The 17,611-nt window shown below is 39.2% G+C and overlaps 1 protein-coding gene across 1 annotated transcript in view; it reads left to right on the plus strand.

The window, feature by feature from the left end:
- Positions 1-1,270: 1,270 nt before the first annotated feature.
- Positions 1,271-17,611, plus strand: part of ndufs4 (NADH:ubiquinone oxidoreductase subunit S4) — a 19,986-nt gene continuing 3,645 nt past the window's right edge. The window contains exons 1-2 of the mRNA XM_060883223.1: positions 1,271-1,404; positions 4,543-4,618. Of these exons, the coding sequence (XP_060739206.1) occupies positions 1,328-1,404; positions 4,543-4,618 (153 nt within the window). The 5' untranslated portion in view covers positions 1,271-1,327. The remainder of the gene's footprint in view (positions 1,405-4,542; positions 4,619-17,611) is intronic.

Raw genomic sequence — 17,611 nt, forward strand, 5'->3', positions numbered from 1 at the left:
TGGCTTGTGGTTGAATATTTATTATAATAAATATGTGGTTGAATATTTATTATAATAAAAATGTGGTTGAATATTTATTATATTATATTTTTAAAACAACAAAATGATTTACCTTTACTTCTAAATACTTTTAGTAAATAAATACATTTTAACTTGTATTCAACTAGAACAGTACAACAGCTACTTTAAATTTAACTAATTAAGTGTGCATGTACTTTTTCCATGTCTAATATATTTTTAAGCCAGCGCATATTTACATTCACAATTATGCATGTATAGTAAAGTTAAACGCACACAAAATATGTGTGGTGCTCTTCGTAATGTGCAACCCTAACCTAAACCCTACAGAATCTATTACATAAGTATCACCATCAATAGTAAAATATTTGTCATAACTGGATGCTTTTTTCTTTTAAGCTTTGTTTGTGACACACTAACTTTTGATTAGCAACTCAGTACAAGCTTCATTAGTTAAATATAGACAATTCACTTTAGCAAATTAGTAGAACTTCTTAGATTAGATGTTTTAATTTAGACATATTAGTTTAGATGAGTCTTTGCTTACTTCAGTATATTGAAACCTTTTACTGTGGTAGAGCCAGAAATGCTCATCCTTAAGATCCACGATGAAGTACAGTCTCTTATATGTCTTCAAACGCTTATGGATAGCTATAGTGCTAACAAGGTTAAAGCAGATGATGAATTGTCACAATTCTTGATTTTTTTAACAGTGATGTACCTGATTGGATGCTTTACACTAAAATGTACATTAAAAAAGTCATTCATACAATCATTAGGTGATCGAGCGATCTTTCGTACTTCAAAGGTAAACAGAAATGTAAGGAATTAAATTTAAGATTTTTTTTTTTTTAAGCATTTAAACTCATGTTAAGTATAAATACATAAAAAAAATACATATTAAAAAAATATTCATATATTTTCACCTTCTGACTTAATAAAAACTCTGATTTTCAATTAACACACCACACTTTAAGTAATTTAATGACTGGAGATACAGTTAATAAACAGACATTGATGTGTAGAGCAAGTAAAAGTGTCACTTAAGGAGATTCATTCAAAACACACACATTATTTCTCTAATGATTCGTCTGATGCTGTTTTAATTGATTAATAAATAAAAAGTGAAAAGTTTGATCATGAAAAACACCACTATTGACTCCATAATGACGTTATTTGGGACGATAATATGCGTTTTGGGTCTGTTTTTTGGTCTTTGGAAAGGCTCCTAGCTAATTTCGGGTTAAAGAATCGCGTTTGAAATATGTTTGGCCTCAATAGGACGCCGTAGAGTGTCTGATCCGTCAACATGGCGTCTTCAATGTCACTCTTGTCTGGTCTGAGCCGAATTTGTTTGCGCCATACAGTCGCAAGAACACCACTAAGGTAATAACCAGCGCGTTGAATTATTGTATAATATATATATACATATATATTGTATAATATAATAAAAATCGCATGAGATTACTGAGCAAAACACCAGGCTATCGATTAGCTAAACAAGCTAGCAAGCTAAATAGCCTTTCAGTAACATTGTAAAGGTTACAATAAATACAAAGCTCATATCGAAAATACAACCTATAACGAAATAACGTGTCATTTCCAGGTGAAACAGAAACAAACAAACAAAAAAAATTAGCAGGAGCTTTTTTATTTTATTTTTTTATTTTATTTTTTTCTTTAGTAGCACACAGCATACAGTGTGATTGGTCACTCGGTTTGATGACGTCACAACCTCTTTTGCATATTAATTAAACCTTTCTTTTTTGTTGTTGCATTAAACTGTAACTATTCTGAATGCACTTTGATTAAAATAGTCTTATTAGAATAGAAGTAAAAATAAACGATTAATTATCTCTTAGGTATCTCTTGGTCATGGCACCATTTGTTATTGAATGTTGTTATTGTACAATTTTATTATTGTAGAATTATCTAAATTCTATAAAGATCGGTTACAAATTGGAGTTAGTAAGTCATTCAGAAGGAGACACCAACGTTAACGTTTGTGGATGAAATGACTTGATTTTATTGCTCGTAAATATCATTTAGTTTTAAAATGATTTAAAAAGTAGATGGGTGGGACAAACAATAATGATCAACGATTGGTCATTGGAAACAGTGGGGACCAGTGATTTGTCATTGCATTTGTCAAGTCACTAACTAGTCACTACCTTTCTTTAAATTGCTAATGTGGTTCACTATGTTGGCAACACTGATCCAAACTACAGGCTGAGAAAGAACGTGGACTGCACTGAAAACCCTTTGGTCATGTAATCTGCAGTAAAAGCAGCAGTAAAAGATATACAGTAAAAGAAATATCAGCAAGAAGCTGAGCGACATTGTCCAAGCCCAGACTTGTCTGGGTCAGGTTTGACCAAAAGTGGACGAGTATAAGGGGCAAGTCAGTGTTCCCATGCCGACCGCTTCCACTCTATAAGCACCCACAGTGGGCATGTGAGCATCAGATCTGGACCATGGAACAATGGAAAAAGGTGTCCTGGTCTGAGGAATCATGTTTCCTTTTACACTATGTGGACGGCCGGGTATGTGTGTCTGACACTCACCTGGGGAAGATATGGTGCCAGGATGCACTTTGGGAAGAAGCCAAGCCAGCAGAGTCTGTGTAATGCTCTTGGCCAAAGTTCTGCTAGAAAACCTTGTTCTGTGGCATTCATGTGGATGTTACTTTGGCATTCACTACTTACTCAAACATTTCTACACACTTTCATGACAGCAGTATTCCCTAAAGGTAGTGGCCTCTTTCAGCAGGATAATGCCCCTGCCACATGACAAGATGTTGGTTTGGCTTTCAAATTTCCCAAATCTTAATCCAATGGAGCATCTGTGGGACATGCTGGAGAAACAAGACTTATCTAAGGTGGCCCAAGCTCTCAATTTATAGAACTTGACATGTGGTGCCAGATAGCACAGCACACCTTCAGAGGTCTTGTGGAGTTCATGCTTAGACAGGTCAGAGCTGTTTTAGTGGCACAAGTGGGATCTACACAATATTAGGCAGGTGATTTTGGCTGATTGGTGTACATACTGTATACACACAGTTTTTAGAAGATTTTATTTCTATAAAGTTTCACCACCAGATTGTGGCTTTTTAAACGGTCTATTTGTACCATGATGTTGCAGTTATTATTAGATTATCATCTGTAGTAAATTTCAAACCATATTAAATCTAGATTTTGCCGTTAGCTTCCAAAAACAAAAGGACAAGAACTTTATTCCTGCATCAAATTTTTTTAGGTAGAGGTGGAATATCAGTGGCTCCACTGTCAGCAGGCAATCAAATGGCATTGTGGGTAATATAAAGTCACAAAAAATCAGCTCATAATGTTGTTTCAAAATTAATCTTGGGTCAAGCTGAAGATTTCAAATTGTAAAGGTTAACATGTAAACATGTATGTTTGTAAGTTGTTCAGGTTGGAGCTAAGGTTATGAAAAGTATTTATTGACTTTTAGTATTTTGAAATTTTTTTTGTACTACCTCATGTAAACTATGTATTGTAGCTACAATGAGCTCCAGAAATATTGGCCCCCTTGTTAAAGATGGGTAAAAATGTTCGAGATGTCGATAATTCTGTAGCAGATTGTATAATTACACTCTTGTGTATTTGTCTCGTATTGTGACTCTTCATTCCTCTGATGCTGCTAGTTAATGACGCTGAAAGAGCAATACTAATGTTTTAGCAAAGTGCCTTAATTAGGAAAAGGTATGTGTGCTTGCATGTTTAACAATGTATTCTATGTTAAAGTATTATATTAAATAAAAAAATGATGCAGATGGATGTAAGTGCAGCAGATGGATATTAAAGATCTAATAGTTTCAGGGAATTTATAGAAACTATTATAGAAAGTTGGACTTTCTTAAACTAATTATGTTCTGCTTCTATACCTAAATATTTTTGTTTTGCTTAACCAACACTGTCACAACCACTTGCTTGGAGGGAGACGGAAAGAGAAAATGTGTGTATCTGCGCTCAAAGAACATTAACAATAACAATAAAAGGTTAAAAGAGAGAAAAATGTATATATAATATTTGAAAAGTATGTGTGTGGGATGAAAAGGCAAAAGTTCACTCACATTTACAATCTAAAGACCACATAGCTGCCTTTCTGAACCCAATAATGGAAGCTTACATGTTTCCACTGCCAAAAAGCTTTCTATCTGCCAGAAGAGATGTGAGAAAGGTCACTGAGGCTTTTCCTGGCATTAGCTTCTGTTCGTGACAAACCGGCTACCACACGTTTTTTTCATGCTGCTGTTCTCGGGAGACTCTTGCTCCAAAACTCTCCGGTGGTAACCGTGGGTCGGTGAGCTGACATAAAGTGCCGTCTGTTGCTAACTGGCTAATGGGAGCGTGCCAGAAAACCAGCAGACAGAAGTAATAGGAGCGATTCAGCATGCGCTTCCCTCTCCCTAGTCTGCCACAGCATTGTGGTTGCCTTTGTTTACTTTAGTGATTATTTTTCATTTCGGTCTCATTTTCCCCCCTCAAACTTCCTGTCTTGCAGGTCAGTTAGCACATCAGGATGTCTGGCGCAGAAACAAGGCCAAGAGTCGCAGCTCATCACAGTGGATGAGAAACTGGTAAGAGTGAACATGCTGCGTTTGGTGTTAATGATTTTTTGACGGGGGAGAGTCGATTCAGCTCGGGTTTCATTTTCTCTCAAGTTTATTTAAAACAAATGTGTGTAGGCAAGACCCGGTAGATAGAAGCAGCAACCGTGTCAAAACGTATTGTTTTTGTTCACTTATTCACCTATATTTTTTTTCTTCTGCTCTTTTTTTTCTTATAATCAAACCTATTCTCAAAATGAATCTTGATAGAAACTTATATTTTATGTCTGTTAATATAAAAACAGGGAAATGAAGAAAACAGCTCAAAACTCCCAAACATCAGTTAGATCCTAGTTCACAATCAGTATTTTTGACTAAATAAAATTTGACCTGCCTTTCTCTTGGTCACAGCACATCAGCGTGCTCGGAATAAACGTCCAATCGCGACAGATCTTCACTCACAAAGCAGACCAGTGGCATGAGGTCATGCGGTTTAAGAAGCACAGCGTACCTGGCTTCACCTTTATCCAGACACCTGCAAGTTCTTGCTTGATTTAATAGTCGTGTCTATTATTGTTATTATTATTATTATTAATATTATTATTTTTCCCCCATGGTATTTGTCTAACCTTATGTCACAGTTTATGTCTGAGTGGCGTATTAGACAAAATAACTGCGTGTTTAAAGATAAACAAACTACTTTTCTTTGGAATTTTTGTTAATGTTTAGCCAACCTCGATAAGTTGGTTAAATAAATAAACATGCACTCAGACTGAAGTAAAATTATAAGTCCAACAACAAAATCTTGTAGAGTTTTAATGAAATAAATACTTGGTTAAGTTTAGCAAATTTCCCTTTGGTACACCATTTTTAAACAATTTTCAGTGTGTACCTGGACACAGTAAGTAATTTTAAAGCCTTTAATTCACAGGAAAGTGTCCTTAAAGAAAAAAAAAATTCTTTATTACTTGCCTAAGGAAAATAACCCTCCTGTAGTGGGTATTTGGGTGGGTGTATATTGTGTCTCTTCTGGTGTCTGAAGCTGCCAGGATGAGGGCTCTCACTTCAAGCTTGGGGCCGCTCTGATTTAAAGCCGATTATGGGTTCGCTAAAAGAATGGAGTGAAAAGAGAAAGCAGGGGGGGAAGAAACAGACGAGACAGACAGTAGCGGCTTCGTCTGCTAGGATAAGGTGGAGTGAATAATGTTGGTTTCAGACATGTGCACGATGCATGCTGAGGTTACTTGACAGGCATGGCTCTAATGTGTGGAACTATGCAACCTGAAAAAAAAAAAGAAATCAGCTCATTACAGTGATGCATTAGTTTCTGGGCTGAAATATGTAATTGTGCATAAACTCTCTTCCTGGAAGAAATTGTGTAACATGATTTAAATTGTATAGTTTGCCCAATTAACTTTGGCACCAATTATGCAGAACCGTTACATTTCATGTTTACAACTCGACTATCACAGTAGCATGTTTCAGCCCAAGTCATTTACTCAAGCTCATGAATGAAAAGGATTGTGTAGTGAGTTACACATCATTGACCAGCTATGAAAAAGTTGATTAAACAGAGAAAGTGTGTATTTGAATTTGTACTTTGATGACTATCTCTGTTACAGTGAAGGGTTGGAATAGTCTGTATGTTTTACACAATTCTGTTTGATCCCTCGTAACCTTTTGTAGACCTAGTTGAACTTTGTCTGAGATTTAACACTGGATGATATGGTAATGGCAAACATATCACAAAACTTGGAAATTTTCACAATTTCACTTATATAACTTAGCCCAGGCTTTTATGAACATAGCATCAATAGCCGCAAAGGTTGCAAGATTGTTGTCCAGAATTTCTACAAATTAAGGAAGAAATGAGAAACTTGTGACAGTTTATTCAAAAATAGTATTTTTTATGTCTACAGTGTGTAACAAAGTACTACACAAAGCACTAAAAGTGTATTACGTAAATAATAAAAGACCACAGGGCATGCTGTTATTGGAAGTTAACCAACGTTAGAGTGGTGTGATGAAGTGGAGTAACTCACTGGAAACTTCTTAAAATGCAGGATTAATATCTCATCACAAAAAAAACAACAATTTTACCTGTTAATAAACGGACACAGCAACTTTTTAGTTATTGTAGAAATGTTAACATGTTAGAATGAGTGTGTTAATGTAAATTTTTAGGTGCATCTAGAATCACATTAATGTACACTATTCTACAGTACTTTTTTGTATAAATAGTGTTAGTTGAGTGTTAACACTGAGCATTCCAACAAGAAGTGCACTTCAAGCACCTGGATGTTGCACTTATTCAAACGGAAAAAAAAAGTGGAACGTTAGGACGCTTCATAAACTCAACACTTGGAGCTTTGATTAAAGAGTTTAAAGAAACTGAGTCAACACCTGACAAATCAGAATCAAGGAGCGTTGTGGTTTCCCTTAGACGTATTTCCGTGGCCTCTCTCTGACAAAGAGATTGTAAACATTACTGGCAACATCTTAGAACTTGAACAGCTATCTGCAGCCTTTTCAAAGAAAGATAATTAGACTCCATATCCTCGCCTGGCCAAAGATATGAAAGTGGGATTTCACAACGGAACAAAATGTGCAAAGCCAATGTCATGCGTTCATGTAAAAGTGCTTGCATATGGAACACTTTCTGAGCAGTTCGAAACGTGTGGCATATCAAATGATGGCAATTAAAGACCTGCGTGATTGTGGCTGAGACCTGGCACTCTCTCGCTCTGGTGCCTGCCCTGGCTTGCTTTTGTTCATAATTACTGTTTGATTAAGCATGCTGAGCTGTGAGACAAACCGCATGGCTGGCCACCGATATGCAGCTTTACACGGAATGTCTGATTAGTTAACAATATCCACCTAACATCCCAAAGCAAGTTTCGTCACATACTTTCAGTCTGAGAAAGTAGATAACTGCTGGGGGAAAAAATGGCATATGACTTTTGACTAAGTGACAAATTGCTGCATGCTTTCAGAAAAAAAAATATGCAGTGGTTTGAGGTACAAATTACTAGACTGTTTCGAGAAATGTTTGTAGCTTTAGAGGAGTATAAGTGTAGAGGACCACTCAGGCTATCCCTACATCCGCAGTGCAGTTAGTCACTTCCTAGTAACTTTCTTAATGATATTATGTTCTTTTGCTGAAAATGTAACCTGTGATTGCTTTGTCTGCATCAGCATTTTTAAATGCATATACGTTAATGTGTCTCTTCAAGCTAACTTCACTTTTATGTAGCAAAGTGGTGCTGGAGAAATGTTTTCTCATTTCACTATGTACTGCAACAGCTATATATGGTTGAAATGACAATAAAAGCGACTTGATTTGACTAAACTAATCTATATCTAGATCGAGATTGTAAATCGCCCGCACAAAAAAAAAAAGCCAGGAAACGCTTAAATCCCTCATCGGATCTTGATGAATGACATATTCAAGCTAAAAATCTACTTGTATACATTTGTTAAGAACAAAATGATCTGACAATGGAAGCCAAAATTGGATTGGGCTGGATTCAAGATCACACTGAAGTAAAAAGTTGCAACTTTGAATTTCATCACCACGTCATTGTATGCAATTTTGATAAGTAAGTAAGTAAAGTTTATTTATATAGCACATTTATCACAGCAGAGCTGACCACAGTGCTGCACAAAGTCAAAAACTAAACATAAAATAAACAAAACAGATGATACAATAAAACAATAGAACATAGACAATCCAATTAAAATGCCTGGGAATAAAAATATGTTTTCAACTTCACTTTAAAAGTTGTACTGGAAGGTGCAAGGCGAATGTCTAGTGGAAGTTGGTCCCAGAGACGGGGGGCCGCAATAGAAAAAGCCCTATCACCCTTCGTTTTTAAGCGTGAACGAGGGACAACCAAGAGAGCTCTATCAGAAGATCTTAGAGATCTGGTGGATGAAGAAGGAATAAGATGATCTGTGAGATAAGATGGGACTTGACCATTAAGAGCTTTAAAAACAAACAACAAAATTTTAAATTGAATTCTAAAATAGACAGGAAGCCAGTGAAGAGAGGCTAAAATTGGTGTAATGTGATCTGTTTTCTTTGCCAGTGTCTCGCAGCTGCATTGTGTACCATCTGTACGTGTGCAATAGATGACTGAGGAAGACCCAAATATAATGAATTACAGTAGTCAAGGCGGGAGGTGATAAAAGCATGAATGACTTTCTCCAGGTCATTAAAAGTTAAAAAAGATTTCAGTCTCGAGATGATCCGTAACTGATAAAAACTGACAACTGTATTAATTTGCTTAGTTAAGCAAAGTTCAGAGTCCAGAATGACACAAGATTCCTAACCTGGGAGGAGACTGAGGGGAAATGCTTGCCAAGCTCGTTTATAAGACCACTTCTCAACTTAGGGGGGCCAAAGTCGATTACTTCCGTTTTATTTTCATTTAGTCGAAGAGAGCTATTGGACAGCCATTTCTTGATGTCCCCAAGGCAGGCCAATAAGGGTTGAATGGTATCGCCAGCTTTCAATGGTATGTACAACTGGGTATCATCAGCATATAAATGAAATGAAACATTGTGTCTCCTAATAATGTACCCCAAAGGTCGCATATATAAATTAAAAAGAAGTGGCCCTAAAATGGATCCTTGAGGCTCTCCACAGATAATAGGAGCAACAGCTGAAGAAAACTTACCTAACTCAACAGATAACATCTAGGCATGCTCCTGTTGAGATGATGAAAAACATCCTGGGGGTTCTCCTCCTAGACCTGGATCAAGGCATCAGTTAGCTCCTGGACAGTCTGTGTTGCCTCATGGTGGCTTTGGATGCTCCGAGTCATAACCCCGATGTTGAGGGCCAGTCAGTGGCATCAGTGCCTTAATCATCCAGAAACTGCTAACATTCTAGTCACTTGAGGATAGGCATCCACCAGGAGGAACCTAGGGCCCTTTTCAGCAGCGTATGGTCTGACAATGGCTCTTAGGATTTCATCCCTGTACCTAACAGCAGTAAGGGTCCTGTTGGCTAGCACATGAATGTCTATGTGGCCCTCCAAGGATATTCCTCCCTGGATCATTACTGATCCACTGCCAAACCGGTCATGCTGGATAATTTTCCAGGCAGCATAATCCTCCCTAGGGCATCTCCAGGCTTCTTTACTTCTGTAATGTGTAATGTGCTCGGTGTGAGCCTGCTCTCATCCGTGAAGAGATCAGGGCGCCACTGGTGAGCCTGCCAATTCTGGTGTTCTCTGGCAAATGCCAATCAAACTGCATGGTGCTGGCCTGTGAGCACAAGTCCCACTAGACAAGTGAGCACAAGTCCCACTTGGTCTAAAACATACACACAAGTAGCCTGCTGGAGGTCATTTTGTAGGGCTTCTGTTTTTCCTTGCACAAAGGAGCAGATACTGGTCCTGCTGCTGGGTTGTTGTCCTGTCCTTGTGTAACTGCTTGTCGCCTGGTATTTCTTCCATGCTCTAAAAATTGTGCTGGGAGACACACCAAACCCCATTGCGACGACATGAACGGATGTGCCATCCTGGAGTAGCTGGACTACCCGTGCAACCTGCTTGGTTTGTAATTGCCTCATGCTGCAAGTAGTGACAAGGATTCTAACAAAAACTAGAGACAAAATAGACAGGAAGGATACGGAGAGTGCAGTCATCTTTAGCCACGACCTGTAAAGTCATTATCTTTTTTTCGAGGTTGTTTTGTTTTTGGACCAAAGCACGTGGAACTGATTCACAGTCCCTTCTGGTTCCTAACTGGACAGATTGATATTCCTGAAGTTTAATTGACTTGATGTTATATTGTGATGATTAAGTGTTTTTAATCACTGTATATTGGAACTATATTATAGAGCTAAGGTGCTAAATCGTGGTTATAAACCCGGCCCAGAAATTTAAACTGATGTCGTGTAAATAAATGAAAACTTGGAAATAAGAGCTAATCTTTTATTCTACCAGGAGTTTAAACCACCACTTCCTTGTGAGCCCCAAGCGAGGCCACACAGGTTATGAACTGACTGACCACCTAAATGAGCTTCAGATTCTTCATTTTAATTAATCTGTGTCAAAGCTGCAGTTATACTGGATCATGGACAGACAGACTCTCTGCCAAGTTTTAAACTCAGCTTGAAATCTGCAGTCAACAAAAATGAGCATGTATTTCTTATTGAGACAAACAAGGAAGCTGGTTTGTGCCAGCCATCTGATTGGGATGCAGTGGTTGTCCTGTCTGCTTGTCTCATTAACTGAACAATTCCCCTTTGGTGACCGTCTCTGTGTTTGCACCAGTCTCCCAGACAAAGTTTGTTAATTAACTCAATGTAGGTTTCATTGTTGCCTTGTGCTTTTCGGAGACCTTACAGGGCTTGACTCGGCGAAGCAGCGTCTAGCAGTTTAAATCAGAATGCCTCATTGCATAACTGTGTTTAAACACTGCTTCACATCGAAGGAAAACTTGGTTTTTATGTCAACAGGAAGTCTTCGTCTGGCTGTTGAACCTATTTTCTGGGTAACTATGGATAAACACCTAATATTCCAGACATGAAATCTGCTGCTGTAGATTTAGTCTTGAGTCACTGAAGGTTTATGGAAATCTAATATTAGCAGAAATGAGAGAATTACTTTTTGCAGAGATATCTTTGGATTTAATGGCTTCACCTTGTAAGAATTCTGTCAGAAATGTAGAGAAAATACAGCCTGTAAAGCAGACCACACTGACCTGTCCTCCCTCTCCCCACACACACATCTCAAGTGTCTGTTTTGTCTAAATCGTTCCTCCTACCAGGTGCTCGCGCGGAAATTTCAAGGCTGGACAACTAGGTCAAAGGATATGGCTCTTTTGAAGAGGACCTTACAAGAGGCTTTGTGTATTAGCCTCTAAATAGTATTTCATTTACTTAGCACTCAAGAGACAGTAACCATTAAAGCACCCTTCAGTGCGTGTCACCTTTGTTTGGCCAGAGGAACGAAACTTACTTCAGCCGTGCTGAAAAATTAAATATATTTTTTTTTTTTTTTTTTTTTTACAAATGACACAAATTGGAGAGAAAAGTAGAACTTTTTACTTTGCACTCCACAAGCAAAACCCTATGATCCGTTTTAGATCCAATTCATCCGAGTGTCGTCTGAACGCATGCTTCAGTAGAGATTAGACTAGACATAAGGAAAATTTGACCAGTAAACATGGTCAAATATTAAATCATGGTTGAACACTAAATATCACTGATATGGGACATGACATTTTTTTGTTTTCAATATCATCAAATTCTACATTTTTATGTCTGTTTACATTTCATCTTTTATTTGTGGTTGAGCTGAAATTTCCTAACTGGAAAAGTAGAGATGATTATTTAAATCAAAAGGTTTTGGGCTGTTGTAAGGGATTTGTGTTTCCATGTTTCAGCTTTCCATGTTTTAAACATACACCGCACACACACACACACACACACACACACACACACACACACACACACACACAGGCACTGAAATTTATCATATTTTGCCCAGATCTGCTTTGCTCAGGCACAAATACACACACATATACACTTTAGAATTCTTCTTCTGCTCTCATACTGTATGTCTGGAAAGTGTGCAGACGCATACATGCTCAAAGCCTACATGCAAACGTTCAGTGCTCGCGTAAAGGTTTCACTGCCCTAAGTTTACTTAAGTTATTGCAAAATTAAGTTTTGCTGGTCAACTACTGAACTATGCTTTTTATGCCGTTTGAAACCAGTGTTTTGTTGTTGTTGTGTTTCCTTTTAATAAACCTTGTATCCGGTGAGCGTGCCTGTAACTGACTATTCCGTCTTCGCATATCCGTCATTATCACCTTCCTCTGAAAGCTGTGATGCTCCTGGTGTGTGAGGTCATTTTCATGCTCTTTGCTAAATATTGACGCACACATATGGTACCATTTTGCCACATAATGTCGCAGTGAACGCTTTCTGTTCTCAAAAGTGCAAACAAGCCAGATGGCTTGAGAGTGACACTTAAAAACGAGCTCTGTTTCAACAAGACACGCCAAGCTTTTTCCATGGACGTTGCCTCCAAACAAACAGGTGGCATGTGGCTAATAGCATGCGGAAATGCCTCTTCCCACACACACACAGTCACACAGTCTGCCCCACCCAGACTGCTCAGTGTAACATGAGAATAGATTTGACCCTCAGTGCCAACTGCACCCTCCTTTCACTCACACAAGTAGTACATGTTGTTTGTTTCTATTAGTGACCCCGTATGTCCGATCTGTTATTAGCACAGTCCTCTCACTTCAAAGATGGCCAACCGGGACGCGTTGCGCAACAGCCGACACAGACACGACTCGGCTGCTGAGGTTAAGGGTCGTGGTTTTGCTTCCTTTCTGGAAGTCTAAGGCTCGTTGACTTAACAATATATGACCTAGCGATGAAATCTGTCGACGTGTCAAAGAGGTCAATCCCCATCCAATAACATCCTGATTGCATGGGTGCTGAAAGCTCACTTTTCAAGGGTGCACACAATGTGTGGGATTGTTAACGCCTTGCTTCATTTTGTTTCTCCTCATGTATCCGTTTTGTTTTTTTTTTTTTTTCTTGTGTATGTGTGTGTGTTCATTAATAAACCTGCTCTCAACGTGATTTCCGAGATTTCAGTGAATCTAAGACACGAACGCAGGCCTCGGGGATATTTACTCCGGTTAAATGAGCACAGCTTTTTTTAAAAGACTCGTTTGCACTTTTTTGGATGAGGACGCACCCCTAGATTAATAACAGGAAATGATCCCCCCCAGGTGATGAACAAGGGCAAGTGCTCATGTAATAGCCAGGTATTATTTCCACAGTCTGGCATGCGATAAAGCAAATGTTTACAAACCACACAGAAGAGTTTCACGTATGTGCCAAGCTCAGTGAGTTTGTGATCATTTATTCACTCCTCATTAGGAGTCTTTTGGTAAATGTCCAATGTACTGCTTATGTTTTTGGGCTAACGATTAAGTGTTATTCAAATGAATTATTTTTGTTTCCCAGATTGACTTCCTGTTCACAGTTGAGTGTAACTTCTGAGATACCTCTGAGATTGTGTGCCTATTGTATTATGTTTTTGAGCGTATGTACAGTATGTGTATTCGCATGTCTGTGTGTTTTTGAATGTGCGTGACTACGTGCATGCTTGTGCGTGCGTGTGTGTGTGGGAATGCCAGTGGGGTGTATTCTACATCCAAGTTCTGTGAAATCATTCATCTCAATGCTGATTAAATTACACCTGGGAAAGGCATGAAAGTTTCCACCTGTATCTGATGGGAATGACTTACTATCTATGTTTTCATATATTGTTTTGGACTCTAGAGCTTGGCTCAGAAGTTTGCCTCGGGTCGCCGCCACATGCGCTGCTTTACAAGTCCGATTCCCTGTGCAGCGCACGCGGGCCTGCGATTGCCATCAACGGTGTACAGTCGTGCTGCTGCTTCTGCTGCGTGTGTGGTGCTCCAGAGCACTTGTCTCAAAGGCAGCTGTATAAACTGTACTTCACTAACTTCATGCACAAGGGAGCTTTTTACCCGAGTGTCGGGGACGACTGAAGCTCCTCCGCAGGGAGATTCCCACAGCAACCGAGCGTGTCCTAAATACAAAGCTCTTCTGAACTGCAAAACACATGCTGCACCAAATACCTTTATGATGAGAGGCAGAGTACCAGGCATTTTTAAGAGCACTATTTATGACTTACTTATTTAAGAGTTCGATTTTGTCTGAACACTAGTGTAATGTCTAACTTCAGTAACTTCATGTTTAAAATGTGGCAAGGAGAAAGAGAAATTTGATGGAAGCTTTTAAACTTCTCCTGGAAGCTCTTAAACTTAATGAGCAGTCAGTCAGAGCAGTTTTTTTTTTTTTTTCCTCTTAATATTTCTGTGCCTTCAAAACAAATTTTTAACAGGCTCCCAATTGGAGCAGCAGAAAAGTTCTCATACTTTCAACAGATCATTTGCATCGTAACCATGTCACTGTCTTTCAAAACCAGGAGCCAGGAAAGCAAAAGTCTCTGTGATCTTTTCTAGGTAAAAGAGATTTTTTAACACACACACACACACACACACACACACACACTCTCTCTCTCTCTCTCTCTCTCTCTCTCCTCTGTCAGTCTTAGTAACACTAGTAAAATCTCAGGCATATGTATGAGGAAGAGGCTGACTAATGCTATCCTCCAAGTGTGTCCCGCTGCCCCGTGACCCAGCCTGTGCAGCAGATTAAAAACAAACAGCTGACTGACTTCACATTTCTCAGAAACGAAGCACATTAGCGCGACGTGTTAGACGTGTGTTTCCGTCCACCACTCCATGACCTTCAACATCGCATCTTACTGAGCAGCTGAAGTGTAACAAACACACAGTAAAGGCTTTAATTAGAATGGACTGAAGTGTGTATGTAATGAGCATCATCACTGGAAAGCACTCAGGATGTGGGATAACACTCTGTCTTCATCTCTGTCTTCCTCTCTGTTTGTCTCTTTGTCTGTCTCTCTCCCCCCCTTTGTCTATCTCTCTCTGTCTCTCTCTCTCCCTTTCTTCTGTCTGTCTCGCTCTCTGCCTGTCTGTCTGTCTCTCTCCGTCTCTGTCTCTCGGTCTATCTTTCTGTCTGTCTCTCCTCTGTTCATCTCATGTATGGAAGAAGAGGATCAACAGCACTTAAATATCTCCTACACGTGTGTCATTGTCCTCTGAGACGCAGCTTGAACACCGGGTCAGAAAGTTTCAGTTGACTGACTTCACAATTCCTCGAAAGAAAGCACATTAGAGTGGCGTGTTATACAGACGTTTCTGTCCACCACTCCACGACCTTCAGCGGCTCAACTTTCTGAGAAACAAACAGCCGCAGTAGAGGCTTTTATTTGAAAAAAAATTCTGGACTGAAATGAGAATGTATCGAGCATCTTCAAAGATGGATATTTTTTCCATGGCTGCTGTTAGTTTAAACTTTTCCTTGACCTTCAGCATCACAATTTACTAGGAATCTGAATTGCTCCTAGATATAATAGGGCACGTTGTGTTATTACGGTGTACTATTATAAGCCGTGGGATCGTTTTGCCATGGGATGTGGCAGCTTAGTGGTGGGTAAGGTGTTGGGCTGATGATCAGAAGGTTGTGAGGTTTGTTTGAATCCCAGATTCACCAAGCTGCTGGGCTCTAGAGCAAGGACTTTAACTCTCAGTTGCTCAGTTGTATAAGATGAGAGAAAACTGTAAGTCGCTCTGGATAAGAGCATCTGCCAAATGTTGTCGATGTACAAAACAGAACTAGGAATGCTTTCTCTCCTAAAAGTTTATCAGTACTTTAGGACAGCGGTTCAGCTGGTGGACCACAGTCCCGAGGCAACTTGTTTCACTGGATCGAGCAGAACCTGGAGCAGAATTTCTAATGTACTAATCTTGTAACTGTTGTTCTCATTCAGTCATGTAAATGAAAAGCCTTAAGTATCTGTACCCTTCAAGGATGACCATAATTAGCTCTAATTCTTCTACATCCTTTTTCTAGAGCATCTTTGCTCAGTGTCAATCATACACTAGACCTGCGCTCTACCGGACTTAAGATGCCTCGTTTTGTTTTGTTTTATATCACTATTATTTTTCAGCAAGTTTTCCTCTCGTTTACAGTCGAGCTAGGCTGACGAGTTTGTCTCTTCACCCTTCTGCTGACCGGTTTGCCCCTGGTTCTCGGTGTGAAAGGGCTCCCATGCGCTTTATTCGCAGAGGTGTCAGAAATATAGACACGCTTTTATGTGACGAACAGTTTTGCCAGCTTTCCTCCCCCGCTCTTAAGCCTGGCATTCTGTCTGCATACCAGGGATTGTAGGGCCCCGTGAATAGTGTCAAACTTCATAGTTCTCATTTTGCTTCCTGTACATGGCTGGAGAAACGTGCAGCGTTTCCCCCCTTTGTCCTAACTTTTTTTTTTTTTTTTGCACACCGAATTATTTTTTTTTTTGGTCCGCTTTTTTTCTTTCCAAGAAGCACCATATTTAAGCCACCGTCTCTTGCTTTGTGCACTGGCCATTGTGCTCTCGTCTGGTGCGAGGATCACCCTCCTAGTTTTTGTTGCCTTAATGTATGCAGGCATAAACGTCTAGACTACACTTTTTTTGTACATTGCAGAGGCAGCGAAGTGTGTTTTTCAATGTGCCCCTTCATCTGAGCCCAAATTTGAGCATTAAGAATGGCAGTCCTGTTCTGTACTTTCCTCTTCTCTTCAACACTTTATGTAAATACAAACGCTTCCTGTAGCCTGTCCTGTTAATTCCATAGATGTTGAAATGTTTAGAGTCTCATGTTAATTCTGTAGATCCACACAGACTTCATAGCAGGTTATGGAGTAGCATTCAAAAGAAAGTCAGTGTAACTTATTACAGGTTAATGAGGTTTTGGACGTATTTAGCATCTTCACAAGAATACACTCTAAACTGATCCTCCTTAAATTGTCTCCCCCCAAGTTTGATCTTTTTCCAGGTTTGCTGTTGGCTTGAAATATGTTGATTGAGCAACTCAGTTGGGGCCTTTTTCTTTTGCTATTATTGTTATTATTATTGTTGTTATTATTATTATTATCATCATCATCATCATCATAAACCCATTTGACTAAAGGCAGAAAGATAACAGTAAAAACGCATTCATTGTTAAAATTAGGCATAGTCAGTAAGCTAGAAGGTGACATGATGTAAGATTGCTGATCAGTCTCACCCTCGTGTCTGTATGAAGCAGGTCTTATGCTAATGCATTTGTCCATCTGTTATTCAGTCTGTGTAAATGTTATACGAAAACTCACTACACACCACTTTGTGAGCGTTTCTTAGTCCCTGGTTCATGCCAAAGAGTCGCTTTTACAGTGAACCGCTAGGGAGGTGACAGCTGCTGATCAAAATTTGATTCTTTGAAGTTGTAATGGCTGTTGAAACGTGTGAAGGAGAACTGAAAGGAGAGCTGCTTCTGAGGCTTGTAACCTCGGGTGGCTACCGTTCGTGCGTGCGAGAGTGAGCGGGTGCGTTTGAGAGTGAG

Source organism: Tachysurus vachellii, chromosome 12 (genome assembly GCF_030014155.1).
Source record: "Tachysurus vachellii isolate PV-2020 chromosome 12, HZAU_Pvac_v1, whole genome shotgun sequence".
Taxonomy (NCBI): Eukaryota; Metazoa; Chordata; class Actinopteri; order Siluriformes; family Bagridae; genus Tachysurus; species Tachysurus vachellii.